Consider the following 26,490-nt stretch of genomic DNA (forward strand, 5'->3'; position numbering starts at 1 on the left):
AGTTTATGTTGTGCAATTATATATGCTTATTCAATGAGATCTTGAAGTTCAAGTCAAGTAAGATTAACTTTTTTGATTTGAAAAATGGTGGCAAACATGGTTCCTACCATATGGGGCAATACGACAGTTTGGCTTAAGGGTAAGCTGGACACTACTTTAGTATTCGCTCACCAGTTTAATCTGATATGTACGAGCTAAATATGGTCAGTCTTATCGATCTAGAGTCGGGTCCAAGTTCAAATATTAGATTCAGTTAATATTTAAGATCGGGTAAGAGGCAAATATAATTCGACCCGTTTCGAGTGAGACTCATCTCTATTACTAGAGAGTGCAGTTCTATTTTTTAGTGTATTTTTAAGGCTAAAAATGTAAATTAAAGGATACAAGTGTCATTGTCCTTTAATCTTTCAATGTTTTTTCTCATAAGTGCCCTCTCCATTAGTCTCTCTCACACACCTTATGGTCTATTAAAGATATATGATAAGTTATTTTGGAAGATGATACTTGATCAAGTTAGGTTTATGTTAGTTACCTGTTTTACAAGTTTTCTTTTCTCCTTTTCTCTTGTATAAATAAGTCATATTGACTCACTTCTTATTCAATCAATTCAATTCATTCAATGAGAATATTATCAATCTTTGTTTATCATTCTTCTTTATGTAAGCTTTCTTTTATACACTTTTTGATTCATCAAGAAGCTTTCTTTTCATGACTCTTACCACATTTTAACATAGTATCAGAGCATAAATAATTATCTTTTGATAGCTTCCGCTTATAGTTCCATGAAGGATTTCATGGAAAACTTCAACAATCAAGAACATGGTGGTGCTTTCTTTTTCATCTCAATGGCCTTCATTAGTGTTATCTTGCTTCCAATAGGTGACAATGCTGCATGTGGCAAGACTATCTTGATTTCTTTGATTGCTCCAGCGTTGTTCTTCATCATCCAATGTTTCTTCTCAACATATGTCCCTAAATTCTTCAATATCACCTTCTTCATCGACCTTCAAATTCCGATCAAAGGAGCTTGTTTTTTGTCAAAATTCTTTTCAAGTACATAAGCTAGCTTCTTGATATCCTCAAGCTCTTCAAGAATGGAATATCATGACCAATTTATCATATACAAGATTACATCATTTTCTTATTCTTCATCATTTACCCATCTTTCTTATTCATCAAAGAAACATCTCATTATGATCAAGATTCTGATATGTTCTCTCTCTTTCATCATCAATGGTTGGTTTGCTTCTGTTCATGATGGTTAAGCTCAGATATAACTTCTGTCATAGATGGTTAAGCATTGGATGGGTAGTTTCTGTCCATAGTGGTTAAGCAAAGATATAGCTTATGTTATAGATGGTTAAGTGTTTGATGATGTAGCTTCTGTCATGGGTGGTTAAACATTGTTATTACTTCAAATCAATTCCAAGCTAAAGAGTGAAAATTTTCACTCATCAGCTTGAGGGGATATTAAAGATATACGATAGTTATTTTGGAAGATGATAGTTGATTAGAAAGTTAGGACTAACAAGTTAGGTTTATGTTAGTTACTTGCTTTACAAACTTTCTTTTCTTCTTTTCTCTTGTATAAATAAGTCACATTGACTCAATTCTTATTCAATCAATTCAATTCATTCAATGAAAATATTATCAATCTTTGTTTTTCATTCTTCTTTCTTTAAGCTTTCTTTTATATACTTATTGATTCATTAAGAAACTTTTTTTTTCATGACTCTTACCACATTTTAACATGATCACTCATTCATTTTATATGTGTGTTTATTCAATTATGTATAGAGTAATGATATCTCTTTGGTCGAAAGTATCATTGATTCTCTAATTTTTTTCATGATTAACAATATATACATATATTAGTTGGCATGTCAATATTTAATCGTGTATAGGTCGAGTTTGGATTCAAAACCTGATTCGATCAATATTTGAGGTCGGTTGGGTTAGCTTCAGCTCTACGGTCGACTTTAGTATAAAAAAATGACACAAACAACATTTATGGTAAAAAAAAGGACAAGTATTACCGATCAATATTCCCCCTGGTTTGGCTTCTATTCTTAGTATAAGCTTTTAATCTTACTCAAATACCTAAAGTTCAATATACTTAGAGTTCGACTAAGATGCTAATTGTACTTTTTATATGATTTATCTCACATGAACTTGAATCCTGTTGAAAAAATCTCATGCCAAAAAACATTAAGCTGATGTACTAACTAACATTTAAATTTACAGATATGAAGAATAGTAGTAGTAAAGTAAAATAATATGGGGTGTGGTGTGGAAATAGTTTCGGAAATGGGCCATACACCTTGGCGGTTGTGGACGAGAATGTTGATGAAGAAATTAAACTTCATATGTATTAGACGCCAACAAACATGCAACGATCTCATCCTTTCCACTCTAACTCCCTAAGCACACACCACACAACATAAACTACATCTTCATGCTTCTATTTTGCCCCTCCTACTATTTCATAATCTCCATATTGCCACTCATATTCCCTCTATATAATTGCTTTCTCTTATTCACAACAAGACCTTGTTTTGGAAATTCACAAGCCTTGCATGGAAACTTATTTGAGGTTCTTGTTCTAACTCTATCTTCCTTATTCACCAATTTTGGTCAGTTCAGGTTGAAATTTTTAATTGATAAAAACGTTTCCAGGGAATAAAAAGCACCACTCTTCACGGGTAAAAGGAATCTACATATATAAAAGTTGTTACAAAATATTACTGTTTTATATATTTGCTCTATCCTATGATTAATATTTACATGTTTTTAATCATTCGTCGAAACCAATTGGTCCGGTACGAATTCATGGGTAACTTAGTAGTTTATAATTGTATACTATAACTGACTCAATTTGTTTCCTTTCTTTGTCTACTCTTCATCATCAACTGTAAGATAGAGACGTTGTAGCGAGCAAGAAATCTGTCCCTGACATGGTTGATCGTGGTCAAGAGACAATTATTCGTGCCGGTAGTGACGTGTCTCTGAAGAAGAAAGAGCTTCTTTCTAGTGCTATGAAGAGAACAAGTGAATGGTATGATTATATTCTTATGGAACTAATGCTTTGGTGGTTACTGGTTCTTATTTCAAATGTACTTAACCTGCTTCCATAGTGTGTAACTACACGAGTTTAATTACTTAATTACAGGATATCATCCCAGGAAATTCCTAGTGATATTAATGTTCAAGTTGGAGAAGCTACCTTTTCTTTGCATAAGGTAATGAACGAAATCAAGCATGGTTTATTTGCTGCATATATCACACTTATTAGTTTCATTAATATATTTTTGTTCCTGTTAGTTGCCAATGAATCAATTTTGGCTATGTTGTGCTTTATGCGAACTTCCGAAGTTATAGACAGTTGGTTCTAAGCCCGGTTAGCTTCAAACTTTGTTGAATATCAGGATCATCGATGTTAGTTGGCAATGAATCTAACGTTTACTAGTTAAATGCCAGTTTTCTCCCAGTTTTTTGCTTCTTGTGTACAAATAGAACTTAGACAAGGAAGCAAGATGCATATAGAAGCAATACTGTACAGAATTGTTATTTTTTGGGGCATTGACTAATACTATTATGCATCTTGTACTGTAATTGCAGTTTCCATTAGTCTCCAAGTGTGGATACATTAGAAAACTCGTGTCTGAATCTAATGATGCTGATGTTTCCTTCATCGGACTCTCCGATGTTCCTGGTGGTGCAGAGGCATTTGAGTTGGCAGCAAAATTCTGTTATGGGATAAACTTCGAAATAAACGTTGAAAACATTGCTATGCTTCGGTGCGTGGCAGAGTATCTGGAGATGACAGAGGATCATTCAGTTGGAAACTTGGTGGGAAGGGCTGATTCTTACTTGAATGAAGTGGCACTCAAGACAATAGCAGGAGCAGTTTCTATCTTACACATATCAGAAAACCTCGTTCCAATAGCAGAGAGAACAAAAGTGGTGAGCAGATGCATAGATGCTATTGCTTATATATCATGGAAGGAAAGCCAATTTTGTACATCTGCAAGAAGTGACAATGGCTCTGAAGAAGTAATGTCTTCAATAGCATCTCACCAGAGGCCAGTAGTTGAATGGTGGGCTGAAGATCTTACAGTTCTCAGAATTGACATTTTTCAAAGAGTTCTAATTGCAATGATGGCAAGAGGGTTTAAACAGTACGCTATTGGCCCCATTCTGATGCTCTATGCGCAGAAATCGCTACGAGGTTTGGTGAGACCCCTTACTAAAAAGATGGAAATGTTAAAAATAAATGTGATTTTATTTTATGCATTTTCAATCCTAAACTCTTTTTGATATTTTTTAATCTTGTTTCGAGGAGTAGGACATATTTGGAAATGGAAGAAAGAAGGTTGAGCTACGACAAGAGCATGAAAAGAGGGTTGTTTTAGAGACAATAGTGAGTCTTTTGCCAAGGGAGAGTAATGCAATGTCAGTAAGCTTTCTTTCTATGCTGCTTCGAGCGTCAATATATGTTGAGACAACAATTGCTTGTAGGCTTGATTTGGAGAAGAGAATGGCCATGCAGTTAGGACAGGCTGTTTTAGATGATCTTCTTATTCCTTCTTATTCATTTACCGGGGATACATTGTTTGATGTGGATACAGTTCAGAGGATCATGACTAACTACTTAGAATCTGAATTGGGAAACCATTCAGTTTATAGTGCAGATGATGAATATTTTTCTCCCCCACAGAGTGATATGGATAGAGTTGGAAAGCTAATCGAAAACTACCTTGCTGAAATAGCAACCGACAGAAATTTACCTGTTCCGAAGTTCATCAGTGTGTCTGAATTAATTCCTGAGCAATCCAGGCCAACAGATGATGGCATGTATAGAGCCATAGATATCTATCTTAAGGTGCAGTCCTCTCTCTATAGAAAATTAAGCATACCCCAGATTTGTACAGTACAAATAAGTAACTAATTTTGGTATCCTCCTGTCTATATATCTTGTTTGAACAACAGAACAAGCATTCACACTAAATAGCCAAGATTAATAGATTAGCTTCATCAAATTGAATTAGCTTTTTAGATTTATCTTATGATAGTTTATTTTCTATATTACAATATTTCATAAATGGACTTATAATTGTGGTGAAATTCTAGGATTTACTCAGTCGTAATACTATTTTGATATTGAATTCTTACACATGAGCTTATTATGAATTACTGGTGACGAAGTTGGAATTGACAATTATTCTCAGGCTCATCCTGCTCTAAGTGACATGGAGAGAAAGAAAGTTTGCAGCATTATGGACTGTCAGAAGTTATCGCGAGAAGCATGTGCCCATGCCGCTCAAAATGACAGGCTCCCTGTCCAAATTGTGGTTCAGGTTCTCTATTATGAGCAGCAACGGCTTCGCAATGCCATGAATGGTAATGATGGGGAATCTCCTTCCTCTCATGGCAAACTGAATGTATACTCCACTGATCATAATCCAGTTTCAAACGAGCTCTCCAACTTGAGAAGAGAAAATCAAGACCTGAAATTAGAGCTAGTGAAAATGAAAATGAAACTGAAGGAGATTGAGAATGCTACACTCAAAGCAGGAGTTAACAATCCTGTAGTAAATGCTTCTCCTTCTGCCAATAAGCCCCCTCTGCCTCGAAAATCTTTCATAAGCTCCGTGTCCAAAAAACTAGGCCGGCTTTCTCCTTTTCAACGTGCCGATGGTGTCACATCTGCCAAAGGTCGCACAAAACCCAATAAGAACCGACGCCATTCCATTTCCTGAGGCCACAGTTTCTGATCTCTACAAGACATTTTTAAGAGTGCAGAATACATGTTATTCCTTAGTTTATGAGGCTTGAAAAAACAGGACTAGTCTTTCCTAGTGTTTACTCATGTGCCATGCCCATGTATATTATATTATATTATCATGAGCATTCTGTGAGTACTATACTGTAAAATGTAAATGTTGGTCAAAAGTAAAATAAAATTTGAGTGATTGCTTGGATTGCAATCTAGCCAGTGAGTGGCAACAATGAATGGTAAAATGAGAATAACAAACTAAATTTAACATTGGTGGTCATTGGAAGAATCATTCTTCTTCCTATCAAGGTCAGTAGAAATAATGATTCATGAATTATTGGTGCAAATATGATAGGACCTGTCCCAAGTTTTCAAAAGAGATCATAAACATTAGGTGAGTGAAGTTGCTTTTACAGCTACATTATGCAATAGCTTTTGGAAGGATACAAAATCAAATAACAGAGGTCAGTGGGGTGGACCTGTCTATACATTTGAAGTCCTTTGGGGTAAAAAGCTTTTGAACAAGTCACAATAGTTCAAGTGACAGCCTAGCAGTGTCCATTGATGTCTAAAGCCTAATAAAAGGATTCTGATTTCTTGAACTCCTCTATTACAGGGTTGGTGAATAAGCCTTCAAAAAGAACATGATGAAATGTTTGTCACCAAAAAAGTAAAAAAATTCTAATCTTTTCTGTTTTCTCTTTATCCTTACCAGGTTGTCTCCACAACCACCACCATTATCATGGTCGCCAATGTTACCATCACTATCACCATCAAATAGATTTTAGAATAGCTTTCAAGTTAAGTAAAAAAGTAAAACTACCTGACAACTTTATGTCTTATCCCTTAAAGAAAAGAGATTATTTCTAGAATTTAAACTCGAACTTTCAAGTTTCAAACATTATTATTCTTGCGCTAAGGCTCTCCCTTACAGTGAATCTGTTCAACTGGGAAGAACAAATTCTAACCAAGAACAAGTTGCAGTGAATATGGAGTAATAGATTTTCTATTGGTGTACAGTCATAATAGTTTTAATATGTAACCCAGTAATTGTTAGCTTACCCAGATGGTCACAAATTTTATATTTTAGCACATTACTAGTATAAATACATAAACAAGGTAGGTGATAGTTTTAATATGTAACCCAGGCCACAATCTTAAAAACCAGCTCTGGTGTCAAATTGAGCTATAAATGTTTAACATCCTTTTGCCATAAATACTGCTTATAAATTTTATATGTCACAACTCACAAACCAATATTCAATATTCAATGTGGATCTAGCCTCAGATAATGCCATGGAATTCCTTTTCTCATAATAGTACAGTTAAACTGGGTCACTATTTGAGCTCATTTGTGATGACAGAGTGGAATATTCACCCTCAGGGGGCCACAATAAACACATAATATACTTTTTTCTTGGGCTTTCATTTTTTATGGCAACATTTGTTCAGATACCTACTCAAGAATCAGTTGAAAGATGTAAATTAAGCTCTATGCCTAACACTACTAGAGTGAGATGATTATACAACAATTGAATGGTATTGGAAGGATGCAAAACATGTTCTAAGATACTGACTGCCTCCTACTTCTAGATGGAGTTGATTTCGTCTCCTCTATAATTGTAGAAGCAGGACTTTCTGATGTATCAGAGCTTGTAATCTCTCCATTTCTTTCTTTACTTGACCAAATCTTAGAGAATAACTTCTTTGACATTTGAAAACCTTTCGATTTAGTAGCAGCAACATTTTCAGTATTGCCTTTACCGTCATTGCTGCTGTTTTTATCGCTACTTTGAGTGGCTCCGCTTGTTAATTTTAGTGTTGTGAGTTCCCCTTTCAATGTCTGTATGTCTTCTGATGTTCCCACAGCATCCCATTCCTCTTCTGTATTGGTTGTAGTTGATCTTGAGCTCTCGTGGGATCCAGCCGGAAGCATGGCCCTGATAGACCCGGGAAGATCAGGTGTGCTGTTGCCTCCAGATGATGTAGCTTTCAGCTGCTCAAAGAAGAGAACCTGCACAACAACACGCAATGGAAGCCGCTCGTTCTGCACAGCGTGCATGCAAGCTTCCGCAGATAACTTCCTGCAATCCATCAGCCTACATATACTTTTCCTTTCGCTCTTGCTGATTCCAGAATGCTCCTGCATGACATGGTAGCATCTGCCTGTGAAACTTGGTTACTATGGATAGAATACAAAGTCAACAGGCATAGCCAATTTCGAGGAACAATGGACAACTACTATAGTTGGATCAATTAAAAAATAGTGTCAGTTAAGACTTGACAATAGTTCATTATTTATAGCACCCCTTTGGAATATATCACTATAGAAACACAGCAAGTCAGCAACATGTATACAAAAATTAGTTTCCCGGTGAGTTCTACAATTTTGAAACCTCGAGTATCTGTTTCAGACAAATGTTTGAAATATTTGTAGGGAAAAAGAATAAGGAAAACTGGAGTTCCTGAAACAGTAGATGTGGATAATTGAACTTACTTTTAAATACATGTCAATGGCGCGATAAAGGCCATCATGAGTTGGTCTTGGGAAACTTGATACCAATTCGGCAAGATTGACAAAATCAAAAAGAGGCAAATTGGGATCACGTGCAATCTCAGCAAGGTAACCATCCACCAGTTTTGCCACCTTAACCTTATCAGAAAGATCTGACACCATCTTAGGGCTTCTGATCTCCTGCGGTTCCTCTTCCAACAGAGATTCGGTCCATGCATGCTGCTTATGTTTTACAAACTCTTCGACTAGTCTTTGCACAGTATCGACATTAAACATTGCTGCCTCAACAACTGTCGCCTCCTCCAGACACTGGCCTATTCTTCTCATCAGTTCGGATCTTTCAAACACTTCACATTCCAACAGAATAGCCGCTTTTAACAACTTCAGCAAGAACCTGCAAGAGACACTGCCTATGTCTGCAGGCAATAGATGAACAATGGTCTCCAGCAACAACCTATTCTTGACGAAATCGTCACCCTGGATCACGCCCTTATTGAAGCCAGGCAACCTTCTTGAGGCATAAGCACTTAGTGCTTCTCCGATTACAGGACCAGAAACATTTCCTTTAGTTATTATTGATGATATGACTCGTTTATAGAGATCAAGTTGGAGATCACAAAGATCTTCCACCCACCAGTCCTTTGGAACCATCTGTTGTTTCCTCACACCATTCCAGTGTGATTCATTCCCATTTTCGGATGGGAGCTTTTTCCTGTTATACGTGTATGACCACTCCACCATGGATGTATCCATTGTAGCCTTGGTAGATATTGAGTCAAGACAATGGCTCACCACCTTAAGTTCCTCTGACCATGGAAGAAGGGACTCGGTACTTTGAAGAACAATAATTGAGTCTTTCCAGCTCCTGAAAATGCTGGAGTTGAGGAAAACTTCAATCTTGTAGACAAGATTTCCTTTCTCCACGGTTTCATACATCTCAAGATACTCTGCTGCACAGCGAGCCGCAAGGACGTTGTATGGGTTGAGAGTGACAACCATACCATAACAGAACTTAGCACACATTTCGAAAGCAACAGGTCCTCCCGGAATATCATGGATATGGACTTCATCATTGTTCTCTTCATTTGTATCTGCTAGCAACTTTTGCAAGCACGCACTTTTAGATAAAAGAGGAAACTGCAGATATTGAAAATGTAGATATCATGATCAGGAATCGAAAGGATGACGGTGTCCATAGTTAAAGCAAGTACTGTTGCAAACATGAATGTATATAACAAGCCAATTGCCACAATAGTTACAAAGAGTATTCTGGATGGAAAGTTAGACAAACCCATTATGAATTTTATCAAGACTTTTCTGACAGAAAAAATGCTATCCAATATCCCTAAGTTCACCTCCAGCGACCAGAACAATTTGTCTGAAGGGTAAAGTTAAACCAACAAGTCAACTGAATGATTAAGAGTGCATGTTTTCATGAATCATCCCTCCGGAAAATTGAGTTTTAAGTAAAGGCGCGTGAATGACTTTATTATATCTCTAATACCCTCTATACAAGAGCCCTTCGGGCTTGAAGCAAGGACAATACATAAACTAATATCTGCTTCATGTATTTGAGTTAAAATTTTATTCTAAAACATACATTTGCTGATCCTACCTAAAGCCTAGTCGTTAGAATATACCAAGAGTGAAATTTTCCATGATGAAAAGAATGGCGAGTCAGATTAAGTCGACTCATTTACGAGATTGGATTAATTTATAACATTTGAACCCATATTATTTCTGTAAACTTGTTAAGTATTGACTGAGACATATGAAGATGGCTATCCACCCTTCCATCATCAGACTTCGGCAGCAGTTGGATTGAATTACAGACTTCTCGTTCTAATGAAGGGGAGAGAAACACTAATTGACAAAAAGATTAGCAGTTTCTTCCTCATATGAGCTATATTTGATATTTCAGATACCTATACCATCTCAATGTCAAATACTAGGGTAGAGAATCTTACCTTATGGAGATAAAATTTTACTTCCCCAACGATAACGACTACGTCAGATGCCAACTCAGCTGCCACATACCTGGACAAAGATATGTTGGTTCGTGACAGTTTTAAATGAAATAAACAAATCCAGAAGAAAAATAAATTGCTAACATAAATTTATTGAACCTACTTCAAATACAAAATATAACAGTTTATGCAATTGCAGATTTTTTCGCATGCATACATTGACTACAGAAATGGGGGATGGGGGACATGCCTTTATATCAAATTACAGAAAGCGCATGTTTGATAGACTGAAGTAATAGTAAACATGGATCTAATATTGTCCATAAATATGATTGAGGTGCAGGACATAAAGCCAAATATGGACACGGTTCAGGGCATAAGAATAAACCACCAGTTTGATTGTCGAGCTGTTCGAGACCATGGATGAAATTCAGGTCACAAACTTGTGTTAAAATCAATTCAAGCAGGTACAACACAAGACTAGGACTAAAAGAAACCAAATCATATATCTCTAGCCAATAACTAAAAGGAGATTAAAAAAAAGGAAAACAATTTTGCTAGTGTTGTTCTAAGAGAATAGAGGAAACTGATCTCATACCTGATATTATCTCCATCAGTTTGAAATGCATCAGGCTTAGATCCAAGTTTCATAAACTTCATCTTGGCCCTATTGAGATCTAATTCCTAGGTTCTACTACAACTGCAAGCACCTATGAAAAGTGAATCACCGACTACGACTTTGGATTAAAGAATGAATGTGAGTAACTTGGTAGTGAAGTCAAAGTTGAAAAAAAGACAGAAGGGTAAAATTATGTGTAGTATAGTTCCTAGTATGACTAAATATTTTCCACAAACCAAGGCCAGTAAGAATGGCAAGAGAAGGTAGAATGAGTAACTCTGCAGAAAACTAAACTTTATTTGTTGGGGTTTATTATTCTTTTGTGCCTTGAATGTGAAGATAAGAGATAGATAAAGAATTGGTCGCTTACTAAATTGGTAACGCGGCCCGAAAAGCAGGGCAAATGAGCATGTTAGGAGACATTGCCAACAGAAAAGACTATAAACTATTTCTCAAAGGCAGAGTTTAAGAGACACCCCCACTTGCTCAAAACTGACACCACCACACCACCTTCTGTTATATATAATATGTTTCTGAATCTCTATGTCTGAATCTCAATAACAACACAAAACCCTTTATGCTCCACAAAGTTTTAGAAGCCCAATTCCACAATCAACATTTCTTCATTAGCTTTGAAGCCAAGCACATGCTGCAACACAAGACAGCATATCTTAGTATGAGTTAAGAGAACCACCTAAGTAGTAGACAAAAAGCATCATTTTTTGGTGGTTTCTGCTTCAAACATCATTGCACACGTTTGGCACTACTTAAAAGCAAAAAAAATAATTTTTTATTTGAAGAATATATAAGTGGAAGACAACACATTTTCTCAGAATTTAAATCAATAAAGCAGCATGAAAATTAACCCAGTTGGACAAGGATCGATGGCAAGCATGACAATGATGGGATTCAGCCAAATAAGGAACAGAGAAATCTCCAAGAGATTTTCATTCTCAGCTTAAAAGCTAAAAATCGCCTAAAACACAATAATAAATAAATAAAATCAAACATAGCCCACCATATTAATTTTTGGCAAACATTTCCAGACAGCATATGTATTAAGACAAGAGCATAAAATCAATATAGTGCTCCAAATAAATATTATGGTACCCCCAATAGTTCCTCAAAAGATTTTATCATAAATTAAATTGTTAGAAGAACTTTATGGTAGTGTTTTAAATTTTTGAAGAGGTTATTTGCTGATAAAAATAATTCAAGGACTAATAGACAAAAGGTTAGGCAAATATGATAAAGTGGGAGCAGAAGTTTAATGCACACAGAGAATGAATAAAAGGGGTATCATATGAAGGATTGAAAGGACAGAAATCAAACACAATTGAAAGAATATCATGTTGATGCTCTTACTTGCCAAATCCAGAAGTTCGTTCTGGTTCAGTGAGAAATATTTGAGAGTAAAACAAGTAGAAGCAGATAACAACTAAAGGGTTAATCTGAGATGAATGAATGAATGTGAGAGTGACAAGTACAAAGAATCAAAACATGGAGTGAGAAGGAACACAAAGTTCACTTTACTATATCCTCAAAGAAAGAAAAAAGAAGGGTTCACACTTCATAGTTCACATATCACAGGAAACAAGAAACAAAACCCAAAAAGAAGAGTTGAAAAAAGATGAGCTGTTGCTTATGTTTGACAGCCACCACAACTACACAAACACAAAAAGCTAACCAAGATCAGAATGTTCCCACTCATTCTCTCTCTTCCTCTTTCATCAAAGCTTTTGAATCCGCACACTTGCCCCCACCACCACCACACCTTTCTCTTTTTCCCATTATAATCACATAACCATTTTACATCAACTTAGTTTTACACTACAATACAAAGGCATTCACAAAAATATACCAACTCAAATTGTCTGTGTAAACAAAATCCATAATATATATAAAAAAAAGTATTTTTATACACAAAAGAAATAAACTTGTGTCAGATATATAGCATCAGACACAACCCAACATTTAAATGAAAAAAAAGAACACAACTTGTGTCACTAGACCAAGCAACGAATCACTTTGAGAAAAAACAATGAATTAAAAAAGTCTCATTCTTTTTCATAAGTTGACATTGAACTAGAGGGTGGAAATACTTTTTTCTTCCTTTCTTTTCTTTTCTCTTATATTATATTCATTTCCTTCTTTTGTTTGTTTGTTGCCTTTCCATGATACTGAATGAGAACTCATTTATTTAGGGAAAACCCTTGATTTTTGACTCTCTTGTTTGAACTCATGTTAAAGTGAATAATAACCTGCATTTGTTATGTTAAAGGTCTCTTTTTTATTTTAAATAATATAGCCATGAGGCCCTCACCTTTTCTCAACATATATATAAATATAATAACTATTCATGCAATGTAATGTAATGTAATGTAATGCACGCCAATTTGATATGCACCACTTTGTTGCTCCCTTTGCCAAATACAAAAACGGCTTGGTTGAGTGCGTGAAGAAAACGACCACGCTTCTAGGTTCTCTTTTTTATGTATACAAGAAAATGACTCTTCCCTATGCTACACTTTCCCTCTCATACTTTTTCATTATAATCATCTTCGTTCATTGCTCATATCTCTCTTTTTTTATGTCACCATAGGATTCTTGCATAACTCATTAAATGCATGTTTTATGTGAAAGATGTTAATGTAGGTTAAATGTGGTATGATTTAATTGAAGAATAAACAAAACTCTTGCAAGTGGCCACAAGTTTGAATCTTATAAATGAAAAATAAAAATACATGCTATATATGAGAAATTTGGCTCCACAATAGATTTTTACGTTAGTGGGAGTCTAATGAGATTTCTGAAAATTTGAAGGTTTCATAAGAAAACACAATGTCATATTGGTCAACTCAGTTTAATATTTTTAATCTGTAATTTAGTAACCCATAATTATAATTGTGAGACTAGGTAAAACTCATAGAGTAACAATTTAAGATTTTTAGTTTTTATGATTATGACATAATTACGTTATTCTAAATCTAATATAAACATTTGGTTTTATATATTTGAGATTGGGAGAGAGAAGTAGTGAATCTTAATTAATGGTGATGGCTGGTGGGCTTTGACCAGACCAGAGAAATGGTGGGTTCTCTTAACCCCTCATTGTAGTTGAATGATCTGAAATCTGGTATATCAGTTTGTATAGTCCCTCTCATGGTCCTAGTGGACAAATTGTGACCGTAACTCTTAATTATCTTATCCAATCTTTTATTCCCTTCATGCCACATGCATTAATGCTCCAATCTACTCCTTCCAATGTCAATATAATTCACTTAAAATTTCAATATATATAAAATCGCACCATTTCATTGTATTCTAGTTTTTTAAACACATCCCCATGATAATGTTAACTAGTAACTGTTAAGTGTCAAATTGTTAAGAAAATTTATATGTTTTTGGAGCACTTAGCACGTATTTATGCTATTATTACATACAATTTCCAATAACTTAGCTAATCTTGTATTGTTTAGGAAATTACTCGTGTTTTATTGTTTGCAGTTTAGGAATGATGAACAAAGGAGAAAAAAAGAAAAGAATGAGTTTCTGAACAGCACAGGCCTCGCCCAAGCGAGAGAATGATCGCTCAAGCCATAATTCAGAAGAAAATCACCAGAAAATATTGACACCCCTCGCTTGGGCGAGGGAATGTCGCCAAGCGCCAATTGAATATCAAAAAACCTGGTAGCTTCTGTTTCTCTCTCGCCCAAGCGAGGTGTTTAAACGAGGAAAGGGATTTTTTCTCTCACTCAAGCGAGAATCCTTAGCTTGAGCGAGAGAGTGGTAGTTGGAACTTGATATGGGCAGCAAAGGAGGTTATCGAAAGACTTCTGAAGAAATTTTGGCACGAAACTAGAGGGAAACACAAGAGATTAGGAAAGAAATCGTGGAAACGATTCTACTTCACATTATTTCTTGTATAATTTCATGATTCGGGTATTGTAATAGCGAGAAGGAGTGATTAGATCTTGTTGTGGGATTCGAAATGTAATCTTCTAACATTTGTACTTCTAGATTCGATTCCATTGTAATTGTTATTTGATTTTGGGAAGTTCATCCCATTCTTAATGCATGAATTTAATTTGCTACTAATTTCTTGTTCTTGGGTTCAAGTTTAATTGGGAAGTTAAACTTGACACCGAACCTGGATCATCTTCCTTCATACATCATTGCTTTAGGAATGGAGAATGGTGCATGAATTACTTTTACATGGAACGTAATGCTAGTTAATTGGTCAAATATCCAAAGAATTGGTATTTGAGCAATTATCTAAGGAATTTACACTCAAGGGATTGATGTGAATGATTTGAATGATATGTGCATCTGAATCAGTAATTTCACAATTCACTTAGAATTGAATCCATGGATGTCATTGTGAAAGAACGATGCATTTTGATCACAATTTATTTTACTTGTTTTTTGTTCCATTTATAATTTCTTACAATTAAACATAAAATTTTATAAACACACCATTGCAAATATATACTCAATTCATTCTTGTAAGAATTAGTGTAAATTCACTTTACTTCCTGAGGATGATATTTCAGTACTTTACTAGATTTTACTACTTAAATGATATAGTGGACTTGTGGTTCTATAAATATATAACGGTAACATTGTTTACTACTTTCTTTCCCTCAATATTATTTGTTCCGAGGAAATTAAATCCATGTTTTGCAAACCTGATCCGATGGTGGTGCAAGAAAAAAACAAATGTGGGACATATGCAAAATGTGATAGATTCCTTTAACAATGTCGCTGTCCTGAATATGAAATTTGATGAGTGCATTATTAATTGTCACAATCTTTGTAAGATTGTATTTATATAAGTTTGTCGGATTGGTGACCAGTATTCCATCCATATTCTTTAAACGCTTACATTTCCCAAATTTCGAGTATAAGCTATAATGCATAAATACATAAATATATACATGACCATTTTCTCAGTTTTTGAATAGGTTGAGAGGTGGTATGACGTGTTAATTTAAAATAAATAAATAAATATGAGAATGAGTATATCCTACAGAATTATCATATAAAAATATCTCTGTAACCTTAATATAAGTTTACTATTTATTTGGATTGTTTTTTTGATGAGTTAACGATGATTAAATGATAAATTATACAATAATAATGTATAAAATTTATACATTATCAACGTATACATTTATTCTCATAAACTTACTAATACCATAATAAAATGATATCTCTCACTTATAAATTAATCATTAATAAACAAAGAAAATATAATTTTACTTATCTGGGCAGTGTTGACACCTATACCATGTGACCATTCTAGTTGAAGGTCATGCTCAATATCTTATAACTTTCCCAAAAGAGTTGTCTTTCCAGCTCAACTGAATTTATTCCTTAGGTTCCTTATGAGGGGACCAATCACTCTTAGAGTCCTTAAATCAAGGGCACCGTACCTTTAATTTTATTTTTAAGGACGCTTTTTTCGAGTTTAATTTTTAAAGCAACCTGAAAAGGCAAAGCTGGGTGAAAACAGAAAAGCATATTCTGTGTGGGGGATTACTGCCGAAACTGCCGAAACATACAACTCAAGGACAAGATTTTTGATCTATTTGCATTTTGCAATTAACACACAAAGGAGAGTTTCTCTATGAAGTTTAATATGCGTGTTATACTCCATTGTTACATCATTTACAATTCATATGAATTTTTCTAGTAATAGATGATATAGAATCTATTTTCCCTTCAATAAGGGTTTGGAGATTTCAGTAATCATCACAATGCACATGGCATCTGATTTCAATGATGACCAAGTGAATTGCACTGTAACCTTGCATGAACATGCTTAAAAGTTGTTAGAAACGTGAACTAATCATGAGAATCGAACTCAACCTTTTTTAAAGCAGAATTATTTATTGAATCTGGCTGAATCTTAAAGCAAGTAATAGAGCTTTCACCTGCTTTGACCCATCTCATTTCACCATGAACTGAGTAGGTTCGAGCCAATAACCACTTATCTCTCACTAACCAATGCTAGTTAGCCAATAACCTTGGTTTCAATCCTCTTTTTTCATTTCTCACACTCTTTCTCGAGCATAGTTGTCCGGAATCACTTATCTCCCATTATTAAATATAAAAAGATTTGATACTTTTTATTTGCAAGACAATGAGATATTTACTTTTACATTGAATATTTTGTGGCGATTTGTTAGGAGATATAACATATTGCTCTTAGGGAAACATCATTCCTAGTTTTAAGAATCTTAAGTAGGGTCTTACGTGAAATGTGACTATGAGTCTTGAGCTTCAATCATTCATTTTAAAAACTCTCAATAATATAATAAGCCTTATCATAGTTGTTTTACACTCACTTTATGACACATCACATATTTATATTAATTTTTTAATTATACAAAAGTCTTAATAATGTGAACTAAAGTCTTATGGAGTTTAAGTTGAGGCTTAATGATAAAAAGAATTATCGATCTTAAGAAAATGACACCCACAATCACTTATTGGGCATCGTCTATCCTCTATCGGAATGGGTCAAGCACACTATTCCCTCATTTCATTTGTTGCTTAATTGAAGGATAAATTCGTAGTGGGAATTAAGGGTGTGAAATTGTGAATAAGCTAGACGAATATGACCAGATTTACTTACATCCTATTAAGGATACTGTGTATTTAATATTTGAATGATGTCTTTTTGTTATTATACTTGTATTAGTGAATAATTCGGTTAAGGTACTGGACCAATGAATTACTTGTCCAATTAGTGAGTCAATGGTTGGACTAGTTAACTTGATTTATATTAAAAATTCTAAAAGTTCATAATACTATATAATAATATTTAAAAATGAAAAAAGATTCACTTACTTCGAGACTAAGTTTTTTAAATTTATTTTTCATCCTAGTCATCAATTCTAGGGAAATTCAATGATTTCAATTAGTGAGTATATCTAAACTTATTATTGGAGTAAGTGGATATTCACTCTTTAATAATTGTATACTCAAAATTTAAAAACATTAGCGTAGCTAATTAAACAACCAACAAAGAAAACTTTACTACTATAAAATGACACAAATTAGTTGAAAACATCATCAAACGGTATATAAATTATGTTGTAACTACAACAAAAGTGCAAAATAAGTTTAAAATGTAATTAAACAACGAAGATTTTGGGTTATAACATAACCTAACAAATGAAAAACATAATTGCAGATAAAAATTAAAAATACTTGACTTTTTCACCTAAAAATGACATCGATTTGGTTGTTTTAAAAAAAAAATGATTGACTCGGCTGACCCAACCATCCGAGTCATGAGTTTTAAGCTTAAACTAATCGAATCAACCCGATTTTGATATAGAGGCTCGAACCGGTTAGATGTCCGGTTGACAGTTGAACCAATCAGTTCGAGTCGAGTTTTATAACACTGGTTTTGTTGGTCTAGTGACGTAAGGTCTCGCTCGACCCCGGGATGACCAAAATGTCAAATATTTGATTCCTAAAAATCACACTTGTTGTGAGGGGCAGCCACAAATCAAAAAAGAGATTAGTTCCTTATTCAAAAAGAAGAGTGAGGAAATACTCTTAGTAACAAAAAAAAAATAGAATAACATTCCAAACCATCATTGCATAAGAAAAACCAACATGGGCCCAATTAAAATGGGCCTACATGAAAAGAGCTAGACGTATATTTGTTCAAATGTTTCAAAACACACTTGATAAACTACTCTGTACTGCAACATTTGAGAAGTCCGTCTTATGTGTAACCGGGTTCCATTGTTATACAAGTTTTTCTACCTTAAGGTATATATGATAATCAAATATTGAAAAATAAGTTTTAATGGCAAATAAATAGAGGGACTATCACCACACTTTGGCTAACTGTTAATTCTTTTATCACAGTCATACTTCCTTTTTAAATTTTTACCACAACCTTCATATCAAGTGGCACGCATTTTCTTGTTATTTGTTTTCACTTCTTTTGATTCTCTTATCCTACTCATCACTTTTCTTTTAGACAGAAAAAACATATAAAACAAACACTACACTGCTTCTTCAGGTGGACCACATTAACTGGAATAGTAAAAAGAACAAAACTGTGTTGGCATGTCGTTTTAATGTGATTTATTTATAATTCTAATTATTTATATTTTTCCTTATCAATTGCAAATTTGATTTTTCCTTTTTAAAAACTATAAGTGAATATTTGAATAAGCACTTGTATGAGAGAAAGAGGGAATCAAATAGCAATATATATGCACTCATTTATAGACAGTAAATATTATTTAAGAATTAATAATAATGATATGAGAGTATATAAAACTTTTATATCATTCATACATATATTTTTTCTCATTTTTTAAAATTTGGTTGAAATGATTATGCAAATGCAGGGTAATAGTTGTTTAACCACAAAATGAAACCAAAAAATGAAACCAGAAAATGAAACCAGAAAATGATCATTGCAAAGTATTATTCAAGTAGAAAGAGCAAAAGGTGGTCAAAATATTCTGATAAACAATAAAGGACCCAGAATCAATGGAATCCATATCAATTATCAAGCAAGATTAGTTTGTTATATCTTTATTAATCCAATACAAGACCTAATTATTTATCTGATAGGGTCTTCAAATAGGTATCGATTAATATTCAGCAATTTTGAAAAAAATCACAACTTTGCTTATCCCTTGGACATAAATATCATGAACGAACAAAATAACAATTAAGCCCTAAAGTACATAATTTGGTCCATTATACTAAATTAGTGGTTCAGTCAAAATAACTTCTTTAAGTGCCAATTACATCCATACTATATAAAGCAGTAAAGACACTAAGGAGTGAATCAAAAGCCAATGACACCTTAACATAAAGTTCTCAGCAATGAACTGCATCAAAATAAAGTCCTCACTCATCTTTCCCTTTTTGTACTGTATCTAGCTGAGAATAAACTGGCAGTGAAGAAAACCTGCAACCATCACTCTCTTGTTAATGAAGGGTTAAGAAAAATCACTAGTCACAACTCTCTATTTTTGACTAATCAATAAACATCACCCCCTTATCATTTTTCATTATTAATTATGGTAGGGGATACACTTAAACTTACTCATAACTTAATCATTTATTCTAGGAAAATCCAATTATTTGAATTAATGAGTAGATTTGGATCATTAGATTTTCATAAAATGAATGACTAAGATATGAAGTAGATTTTTTAACTTACCCCTAGAGTAAGATTTCCTCCTATTAATTATTAATTACTAAATCAAATGACAAATCATAAGGTTGTGACACAAAGTGTAAAAACATATTATCCCAATTTCAGACATGAAAATGTTATGTCTTCTTAGTGAGTGAACAAAGAATTGAATGCTCATCCATGAGCATGGAATATATATACATTTTCATTTAATAATTTCTCTATTTAGTAATAAGAGAATTTGTAACAGAATATAGCAATAATCTTAAAAAAACAAGACATGATGAAGAGGGACTAGCTTACTTGGATCAGAATTTATCAACATGGCTGTTCCTCCAAAGCTACAAGTTCCACCATGTCTCTTATTACTCTGCCAGTAACTATTAAAAGCATAAGATGCATGAGCAACCACAGTATCTGGACTATAACAGTTTCCCTGAGGTGTAATCTCCATACAATCAGCACCACCCTCTCCACAAGCATAGTCCAAAGCCTCTTGCAGTGTTTCTTCTGGAACAGTAGGCTTTGCCACACACCACAGTTTCTGAACCGGCACTATCATCGGATTAGGCGAACCATTGTCGATTGGATTGCAAGGAGGAAGATTGAAACCATGAGGGGAACTAGCTGGAGCAACAAACAGTGGTGGAATTTCAGGAGCAAAAGAAAATGGAGGAGGTGAAGAAACAACTTGAGCTAGTGGAGGCAATGGTTTTGTAGCTACATTTGAAGGAGCAGGGTAACCAACAGGGTAATCAAGTGGAGGTTCAGCTATTTCTGGTAATGGAGTTGGCCTTAAAGGGAATGAACCTGTTTTGCTAGATTCCACAACTGAAAGCTTTCTAGTTATAGTTTTTTGTAGTTTTGGAACCATGGCTACAATATTGATGTTGTTGAGATATAAAAATCCAAGCTTTTTCATGGATTCTAAGTGAGAAGACACCAAGTTCAAACTTTTATCTGAGAAATGTGAGAACCCAGAATGTGGTATGAGAGAGAATGTTGAGTTCACACTATGGAGAAACTCTATGAGGGGTTTCACCATTTTTAAGTTTGGAGGCAAACAATCCAAATTTAAAGCAACAGAAACTTTGATTTCTTTCTCCAAACCCCACCTTCTTAAAGAGTGATACATGTTCTTTGAAGAAGGAAGAACCAAACCAAGATCTTTTTGTTCACAAGAAGCAAAGTTTCCCACAAGAATGGTGGTGATTTTTGCAGCAGGGTAATGTGCTAGAACATTAGACCTAAGCCATGTTTCAGCTGATAAAATGCTGCTAGAGACACTGTTGAGGTTTCTACTGTTGATTGAAACAGCTAAAGGAGAGTTAGTGTGAGATGAGGCTAGTACAATGTCATCACTTGTCTCACAAAGGTTTAGTATTTGAATGGATTCTTCACTAGTAGCTGCAATGCAAATCAGAAAGCAATGGTTTTTATCAGAGTTAAGAGTAAAAAATGAAGATGTGAAGAAAACCACATTGTAGAACTTATAGCCTAATACATAAGCATTTTAAGGGGAGAAACCCACATTGATGACATGAAAAATGTGAGAGTTGAGTTATTTACATACCAGTGAGAACATGAACTAGTGAGAAAATAATGAAAAGATGAAATAGATATCCCATCTTCAACACTTCCTAGAAGAACAGATAATGAGACTTCTATGTCCTAACACTGCTCTTGCTTGCTTGTTTTTGCACTCACGCCTCACTCATCTTTTATATATATTGTACCTTTTTTATAGTCTAGATTTTCTTTAAAAAAATTAGTTTAGAAATGCTTATCATTTTTTTTTGGTTTCCCACGTGTTATCCTCGCACTGGAGGCAATCCTGTCCGAGCCGGGAACATCCACATGTAAGTGGGCTCGCACCGGAGGCAATCATGTCCGAGCCGGAACATCCACAAGTAAGTGGGCTCGCACCGGAGGCAATCCTGTCCGAACCGGAACATCCACAGGTAAGTGGGCTCGCATCGGAGGCAATCCTGTCCGAGCCGGACTTTTCATTTGAAGTATACTTGTGATAATTATGACCCAATATTGGTAATTTTTATTGAACAAGTATATTTAATATTTTGGAAAAAATAAGTTAATAATTATTTTGCAAGGTTGGTTTATTACGTAACAAAAATGAGCATAGTCGTTGAAGAGTACATAAGAAATGTCGAGATAAGTAAAATAAGTGTGAGAAAGAGAGTAGTAGAATAGTAGTGACTCGTGAATGAAAGGAAAGGCCTAAGCACAGAAAAGGAATAAAGACGTTAAAAATGAGCCCACCAAACAGTGAAAATATGTAGCCAATGGCCCAATTCCCTGTTTAATTATGTGTTTCTAGTGAAAACGACAATAGGGAATTGCCGTTTCCAGCCCCCGAATGGTACCAATACTAATCTACCATTCTCCTAATGTGTTTCTTTACCTTCTTCTATTAAGGTGTTAACTAACCGATAGCCTTTTAACTTATGATCATCTTTAGAGAAACAAGTATTTTAAATAGATATTATTCATTATTTATATCAACTATTTAATATTGTTGGGAAAATATGTGTTGACACATTGCATTATTTATCATTCATATTTAATTATTATTATTAACTCAAGTATTATAAACAAGTGATATATGATATATTGAATGTATATAAATTTTAAGAAAAAATTTATACACCAATAGTGTAAGACATTTTCACACTACAATTATTCATTTTTAGTCACCGTTAACTTTTAAATAAAAGTAATACAAACAAGTGATATATAATACATTTGAGTATAAATCTTTATATTTTCAATACATATATATTACACTTATAAATTTTGATAGCATAGATATCAAGGGCATTGCATACGTTTTTAAATAAGATTTTTTGAGTGTTCATTCATCACCATGTATTTGTGTTTACGTGAATAATGACTGACAGACTGAGGCCCTAATATGTTAATAAAAATTATTTTGACGATACAAATATATTAAAGTCTTTAAATAAAAAGTATTAATATATAATTAGAAGTTCATATTAAATTATATAAACCGGGTTTTTTGAAATATAAGTTTGAATTAGTTTAACAATTCTATGGGATAAATATTGTATTAACGAATTAACTTAAAAATTATTATATGTCTTACAAAATAAGAATATAAATCTTCATATACAAAAAGTGAAACAATTTTATAAACTATTTCTTGCGTGTTACAATAGGAGTAGTGATATAGTCATTGTAAAAATGTGGATGATTGGTAATTTTAATATCTATATATTATAAATACAAGAAATTATAAATAGTCCATATATCATTTATTTATTTATATGATTTTATTGACATTATAAGAGAAACATATAGATGAACGAATGTGAGACTACATTACTCTTGAAGACAAAAATTGTATACACTAACGGATTATCAGTTTTTTATTATAATACATATCATAATCAATTATTTATATTTAATCATCACTTATTTTTAAATAGTAATATAAATTAATGAGAGATAGTATATTAATTATTTAATTGTATATAATTTTTTATACTAACAGTATATAGATACTACAATTTTCCTATAATCCAAAAAATTTGACATTTGGCAGGAATTCAATTTTAAATTCTAAATTGGTTGTTCTTTTTATGTTTTTAATAAAATATTCGGTCATTCTACGTCACGTGACATATTCAATAACCAAAAAGGCCCTATGAATAAAAATTCTAAATTTTCTTGTATTTCAAGATAATTGGTAAGAAATTTGTGGTTTAAGTATACTGATCTTAATCATGCAAAAAGGAGTTGATTGATTGTGATCTTTTTGCATTTCTTGTAAATTGTAGTATTAATTTTAATTAAACTAAATATTGGAATAAAAGTGTTTTTAAGGAAAAATGAAAAGCAAGACAAACGAAGGTGGCAAACATCTTGTGGCTTGTGCATAAGAAAAAAAACATTAAATTTATTCCAGGAAAGGGAGAGTCCCACATGGACCGCTTTAAAATTCAAAGTCTATTGAGCAACAACACTGAAAATACAATTTAACGGAATTAAAAAAAAATTAAGAATGAACTAGGAGAAAGTAAGAAAGAAGAATTAATATTACCTTACGTTGAAACCTCAATTTGTATACAGTTCCAACAATTACATAAAACCAAAAAGATTCACATTACATGCTAACAAAGATGAGAATGATAAGAAGATTGGATATATATATTTTTGGTTTCCAAATAGTATCATCGCACTAGAGACAATCTTGTCCGAGTCAGGAATATCCACACCGGAACAAACTTATTTTGGAAGAGAAATCCTTATTCATCATCACCACATGATATTTGTAGGGATCATATATCATACATACACGACTACACGTCAAATTAAAGAATGTGATGTGGAAAGCCAACTAACACCTAATTAATTAAAGTCACTACATAACAAGATGATGAATGGGTTTTATTTAACATGAAGGACAAGGGTGCTTCCATCTAAAATTAAACCTTCAATCCCAAAAGCGAGTTTATGCTCAATATATAAGTGTTGATGAGCAACAATAGCACTCTTGCTAACTACTCTTGTTTAAAAACACACCAAACACTCTTTTCGCTCTTTCTAACTACAATTAAAAGAGAGGGAACACATATACTACTTCATTTCATCTCGGTAACACTAATCATCCAAACACTATGTTTTTTTGTCTAATCACAAACACAATTCATAGAAAGTAATTTTATTCGAAGGTAAACATTCACGACATAAAACATTAGTTTCTTTTAACAGTTTTTTCCACACACTAAACTTAAACACCATATATTAATCTCACTCTAAATCCATTAGCCTAGTTATTATCTCACCATATATTAAACGTCATATCTCACACCATATACAAAAGAATTTGGAAATAGCCTAGAAGAAAAACCATCGAATTAACAATAACCCACGTTAGGAAACATTAACCACATGACATAAGCAAACATCACAATAATAGAGCGCAGAATCAACAATAAAATTGGAATCAATACCAAATGCAAATCTGAGCTACCTATTTTTTTATATAGGCAATATTTTTTATGGAGAAATTGTGCAGCTATCAATATATTCCAGAAGTTCTGCAAGTATCTACTATTACTAATGGCAACCAAAATAAAAATTATAACTTGGGTACAGAAACTAAAACACATTGTGTTGGGGGCCTTGGGGGTACTTTTATTAATTAATAAAAAGTAATTATCAAGCATAAGAGGCATAAACAAAATTGCATGGTTTGTAAGAAAGGCATAACTTTTATCGTAATCCTGTTTTGTGAAGGGGGATTGGACAAACAAAAGGGATAACATACTATCTTGGCGTAGTGGATGAGTCCAAATACAAACAAAAGAGAAAAAAGGGTAAAGAAAAGCGATAAAGCATATATTAGCCTTGGGCGTATGAAACTGTGCCTGTCCCCCACAGCACTAAGAGAGTCGGTGAATGAATCTGCTGGTGCTAATGAATGAAGACGTTGTCACCCCATTCCATCACTTTCCCAAGTTAGATGTATGAACACATGGTATTCTTGTGAAAAATTGATACATTTAGATTTAGTAACACTTTAGCCCAGTATATAGGTTTTGTTATAGTACAGGAATTCGAATGATGTTATAATACTCTATTATAAATTATGTTCATAGAGAAAATAGTTTTGTTATAAATTATACTCATGTGATAATACTAAATGAACATTATGTTGGCAATTCATATGTCATATTAATTTGTAGTTATTTACTTTTTAAATGACTTTGAAAAATATATGTAAAAATAAAAGATAAATTAAAAATAAAAACAATTTGATTTATCATAAGATTATTAAATGTTTATGTAACACTAATCTTTCTACTTACTAACTTATCTCATATAGTAATTGACCATATGGAAACACATAACAAGTAATGGGTTGAGTAGAAAGAGTTATGCAAAGACATATGTATTAAGAGATAATCAAAAACATAAAATACACTTATATTCAAATATGATATATTTTATATATCTTGACACAAGTTTTTTTATCGGTTGAGATCCTCTCCAAGGCCCAATATGATAGATCTCTTGAGATATGTAGCATACAAAAAAGTCTATGAGTCCAAATTATTATAGATTTTTAAATTAAATAATATATATTAAAAATTTATCTTTTCTCACAGAAAATGTATTATTGGAAGGTACAGGAGAGTAATTGGAACTCCTTTCACTTCTCAGCATTTAGCAATACAATAATACATTTAACTATTTAAGATGTTACACCAACCACTCACCTTGTCCTTCTCAACTTACTCCGTCGGTAGGATCGGACAACCATAACATTCAGGTTGTCTTTCTTTTCTGTTTTCTGTTTTTTGTCTTTCTTTTACGTAAGGGTTTAGGGTATGTTCTTAGTAAGAAACATGAATTCAAAACGTAACCTTGTTCTTAGAGAATTCC

General features: G+C 33.4%; 3 protein-coding genes across 7 annotated transcripts; 1 reads left to right on the forward strand and 2 right to left on the reverse strand.

Annotated features, from left to right (window-relative positions):
* Positions 2,398-5,991, forward strand: LOC109331155 (BTB/POZ domain-containing protein At5g67385). 5 transcript variants are annotated; one of them, XM_019565473.1, is made up of 7 exons: positions 2,398-2,593; positions 2,917-2,973; positions 3,013-3,055; positions 3,170-3,239; positions 3,619-4,233; positions 4,346-4,882; positions 5,229-5,759. In XM_019565473.1, the coding sequence occupies exons 2-7, from the start codon at positions 2,955-2,957 to the stop codon at positions 5,757-5,759; spliced, it is 1,815 nt and encodes a 604-aa protein (XP_019421018.1). In that variant the 5' UTR covers positions 2,398-2,593; positions 2,917-2,954. The 5 variants fall into 5 exon arrangements, with proteins under 5 accessions (XP_019421018.1, XP_019421014.1, XP_019421013.1 ...); XM_019565469.1 differs by having other exon boundaries at positions 2,921-2,973; XM_019565468.1 differs by having other exon boundaries at positions 2,921-3,055; positions 5,229-5,991.
* Positions 6,662-12,745, reverse strand: LOC109331156 (BTB/POZ domain-containing protein NPY4-like). Its single transcript, XM_019565474.1, has 6 exons — positions 12,243-12,745; positions 10,857-11,526; positions 10,259-10,328; positions 8,274-9,428; positions 7,038-7,919; positions 6,662-6,747 (listed from the first exon to the last, which is right to left on the reverse strand). Exons 2-5 carry the CDS (start codon positions 10,916-10,918, stop codon positions 7,341-7,343), a joined length of 1,866 nt encoding a protein of 621 aa, XP_019421019.1. The 5' UTR covers positions 10,919-11,526; positions 12,243-12,745; the 3' UTR covers positions 6,662-6,747; positions 7,038-7,340.
* Positions 19,590-21,773, reverse strand: LOC109331158 (glucan endo-1,3-beta-glucosidase 1). Its single transcript, XM_019565476.1, has 3 exons — positions 21,635-21,773; positions 20,365-21,468; positions 19,590-19,830 (listed from the first exon to the last, which is right to left on the reverse strand). Exons 1-3 carry the CDS (start codon positions 21,687-21,689, stop codon positions 19,799-19,801), a joined length of 1,191 nt encoding a protein of 396 aa, XP_019421021.1. The 5' UTR covers positions 21,690-21,773; the 3' UTR covers positions 19,590-19,798.

Source organism: Lupinus angustifolius, chromosome LG17 (genome assembly GCF_001865875.1).
Source record: "Lupinus angustifolius cultivar Tanjil chromosome LG17, LupAngTanjil_v1.0, whole genome shotgun sequence".
Lineage (NCBI taxonomy): Eukaryota > Viridiplantae > Streptophyta > Magnoliopsida > Fabales > Fabaceae > Lupinus > Lupinus angustifolius.

Excerpts from the sequence above, each read along its gene's own strand:
- LOC109331158 (XM_019565476.1), bottom strand. The coding sequence starts at position 21,689 with ATGGGATATCTATTTCATCTTTTCATTATTTTCTCACTAGTTCATGTT. Across the intron at positions 21,469-21,634 it reads ACTAGTTCATGTTCTCACTG|CTACTAGTGAAGAATCCATT; the intron begins GTATGTAAATAA and ends TTTGCATTGCAG. Across the intron at positions 19,831-20,364 it reads GTTGATAAATTCTGATCCAA|GTTTTCTTCACTGCCAGTTT; the intron begins GTAAGCTAGTCC and ends TGATGGTTGCAG.
- LOC109331156 (XM_019565474.1), bottom strand. The coding sequence starts at position 10,918 with ATGAAGTTTATGAAACTTGGATCTAAGCCTGATGCATTTCAAACTGAT. Across the intron at positions 10,329-10,856 it reads ACTGATGGAGATAATATCAG|GTATGTGGCAGCTGAGTTGG; the intron begins GTATGAGATCAG and ends ATCTTTGTCCAG. Across the intron at positions 7,920-8,273 it reads CCATTGACATGTATTTAAAA|GAGCATTCTGGAATCAGCAA; the intron begins GTAAGTTCAATT and ends CATGTCATGCAG.
- LOC109331155 (XM_019565468.1), top strand. Across the intron at positions 3,240-3,618 it reads CTACCTTTTCTTTGCATAAG|TTTCCATTAGTCTCCAAGTG; the intron begins GTAATGAACGAA and ends CTGTAATTGCAG. Across the intron at positions 4,234-4,345 it reads AGAAATCGCTACGAGGTTTG|GACATATTTGGAAATGGAAG; the intron begins GTGAGACCCCTT and ends TTCGAGGAGTAG.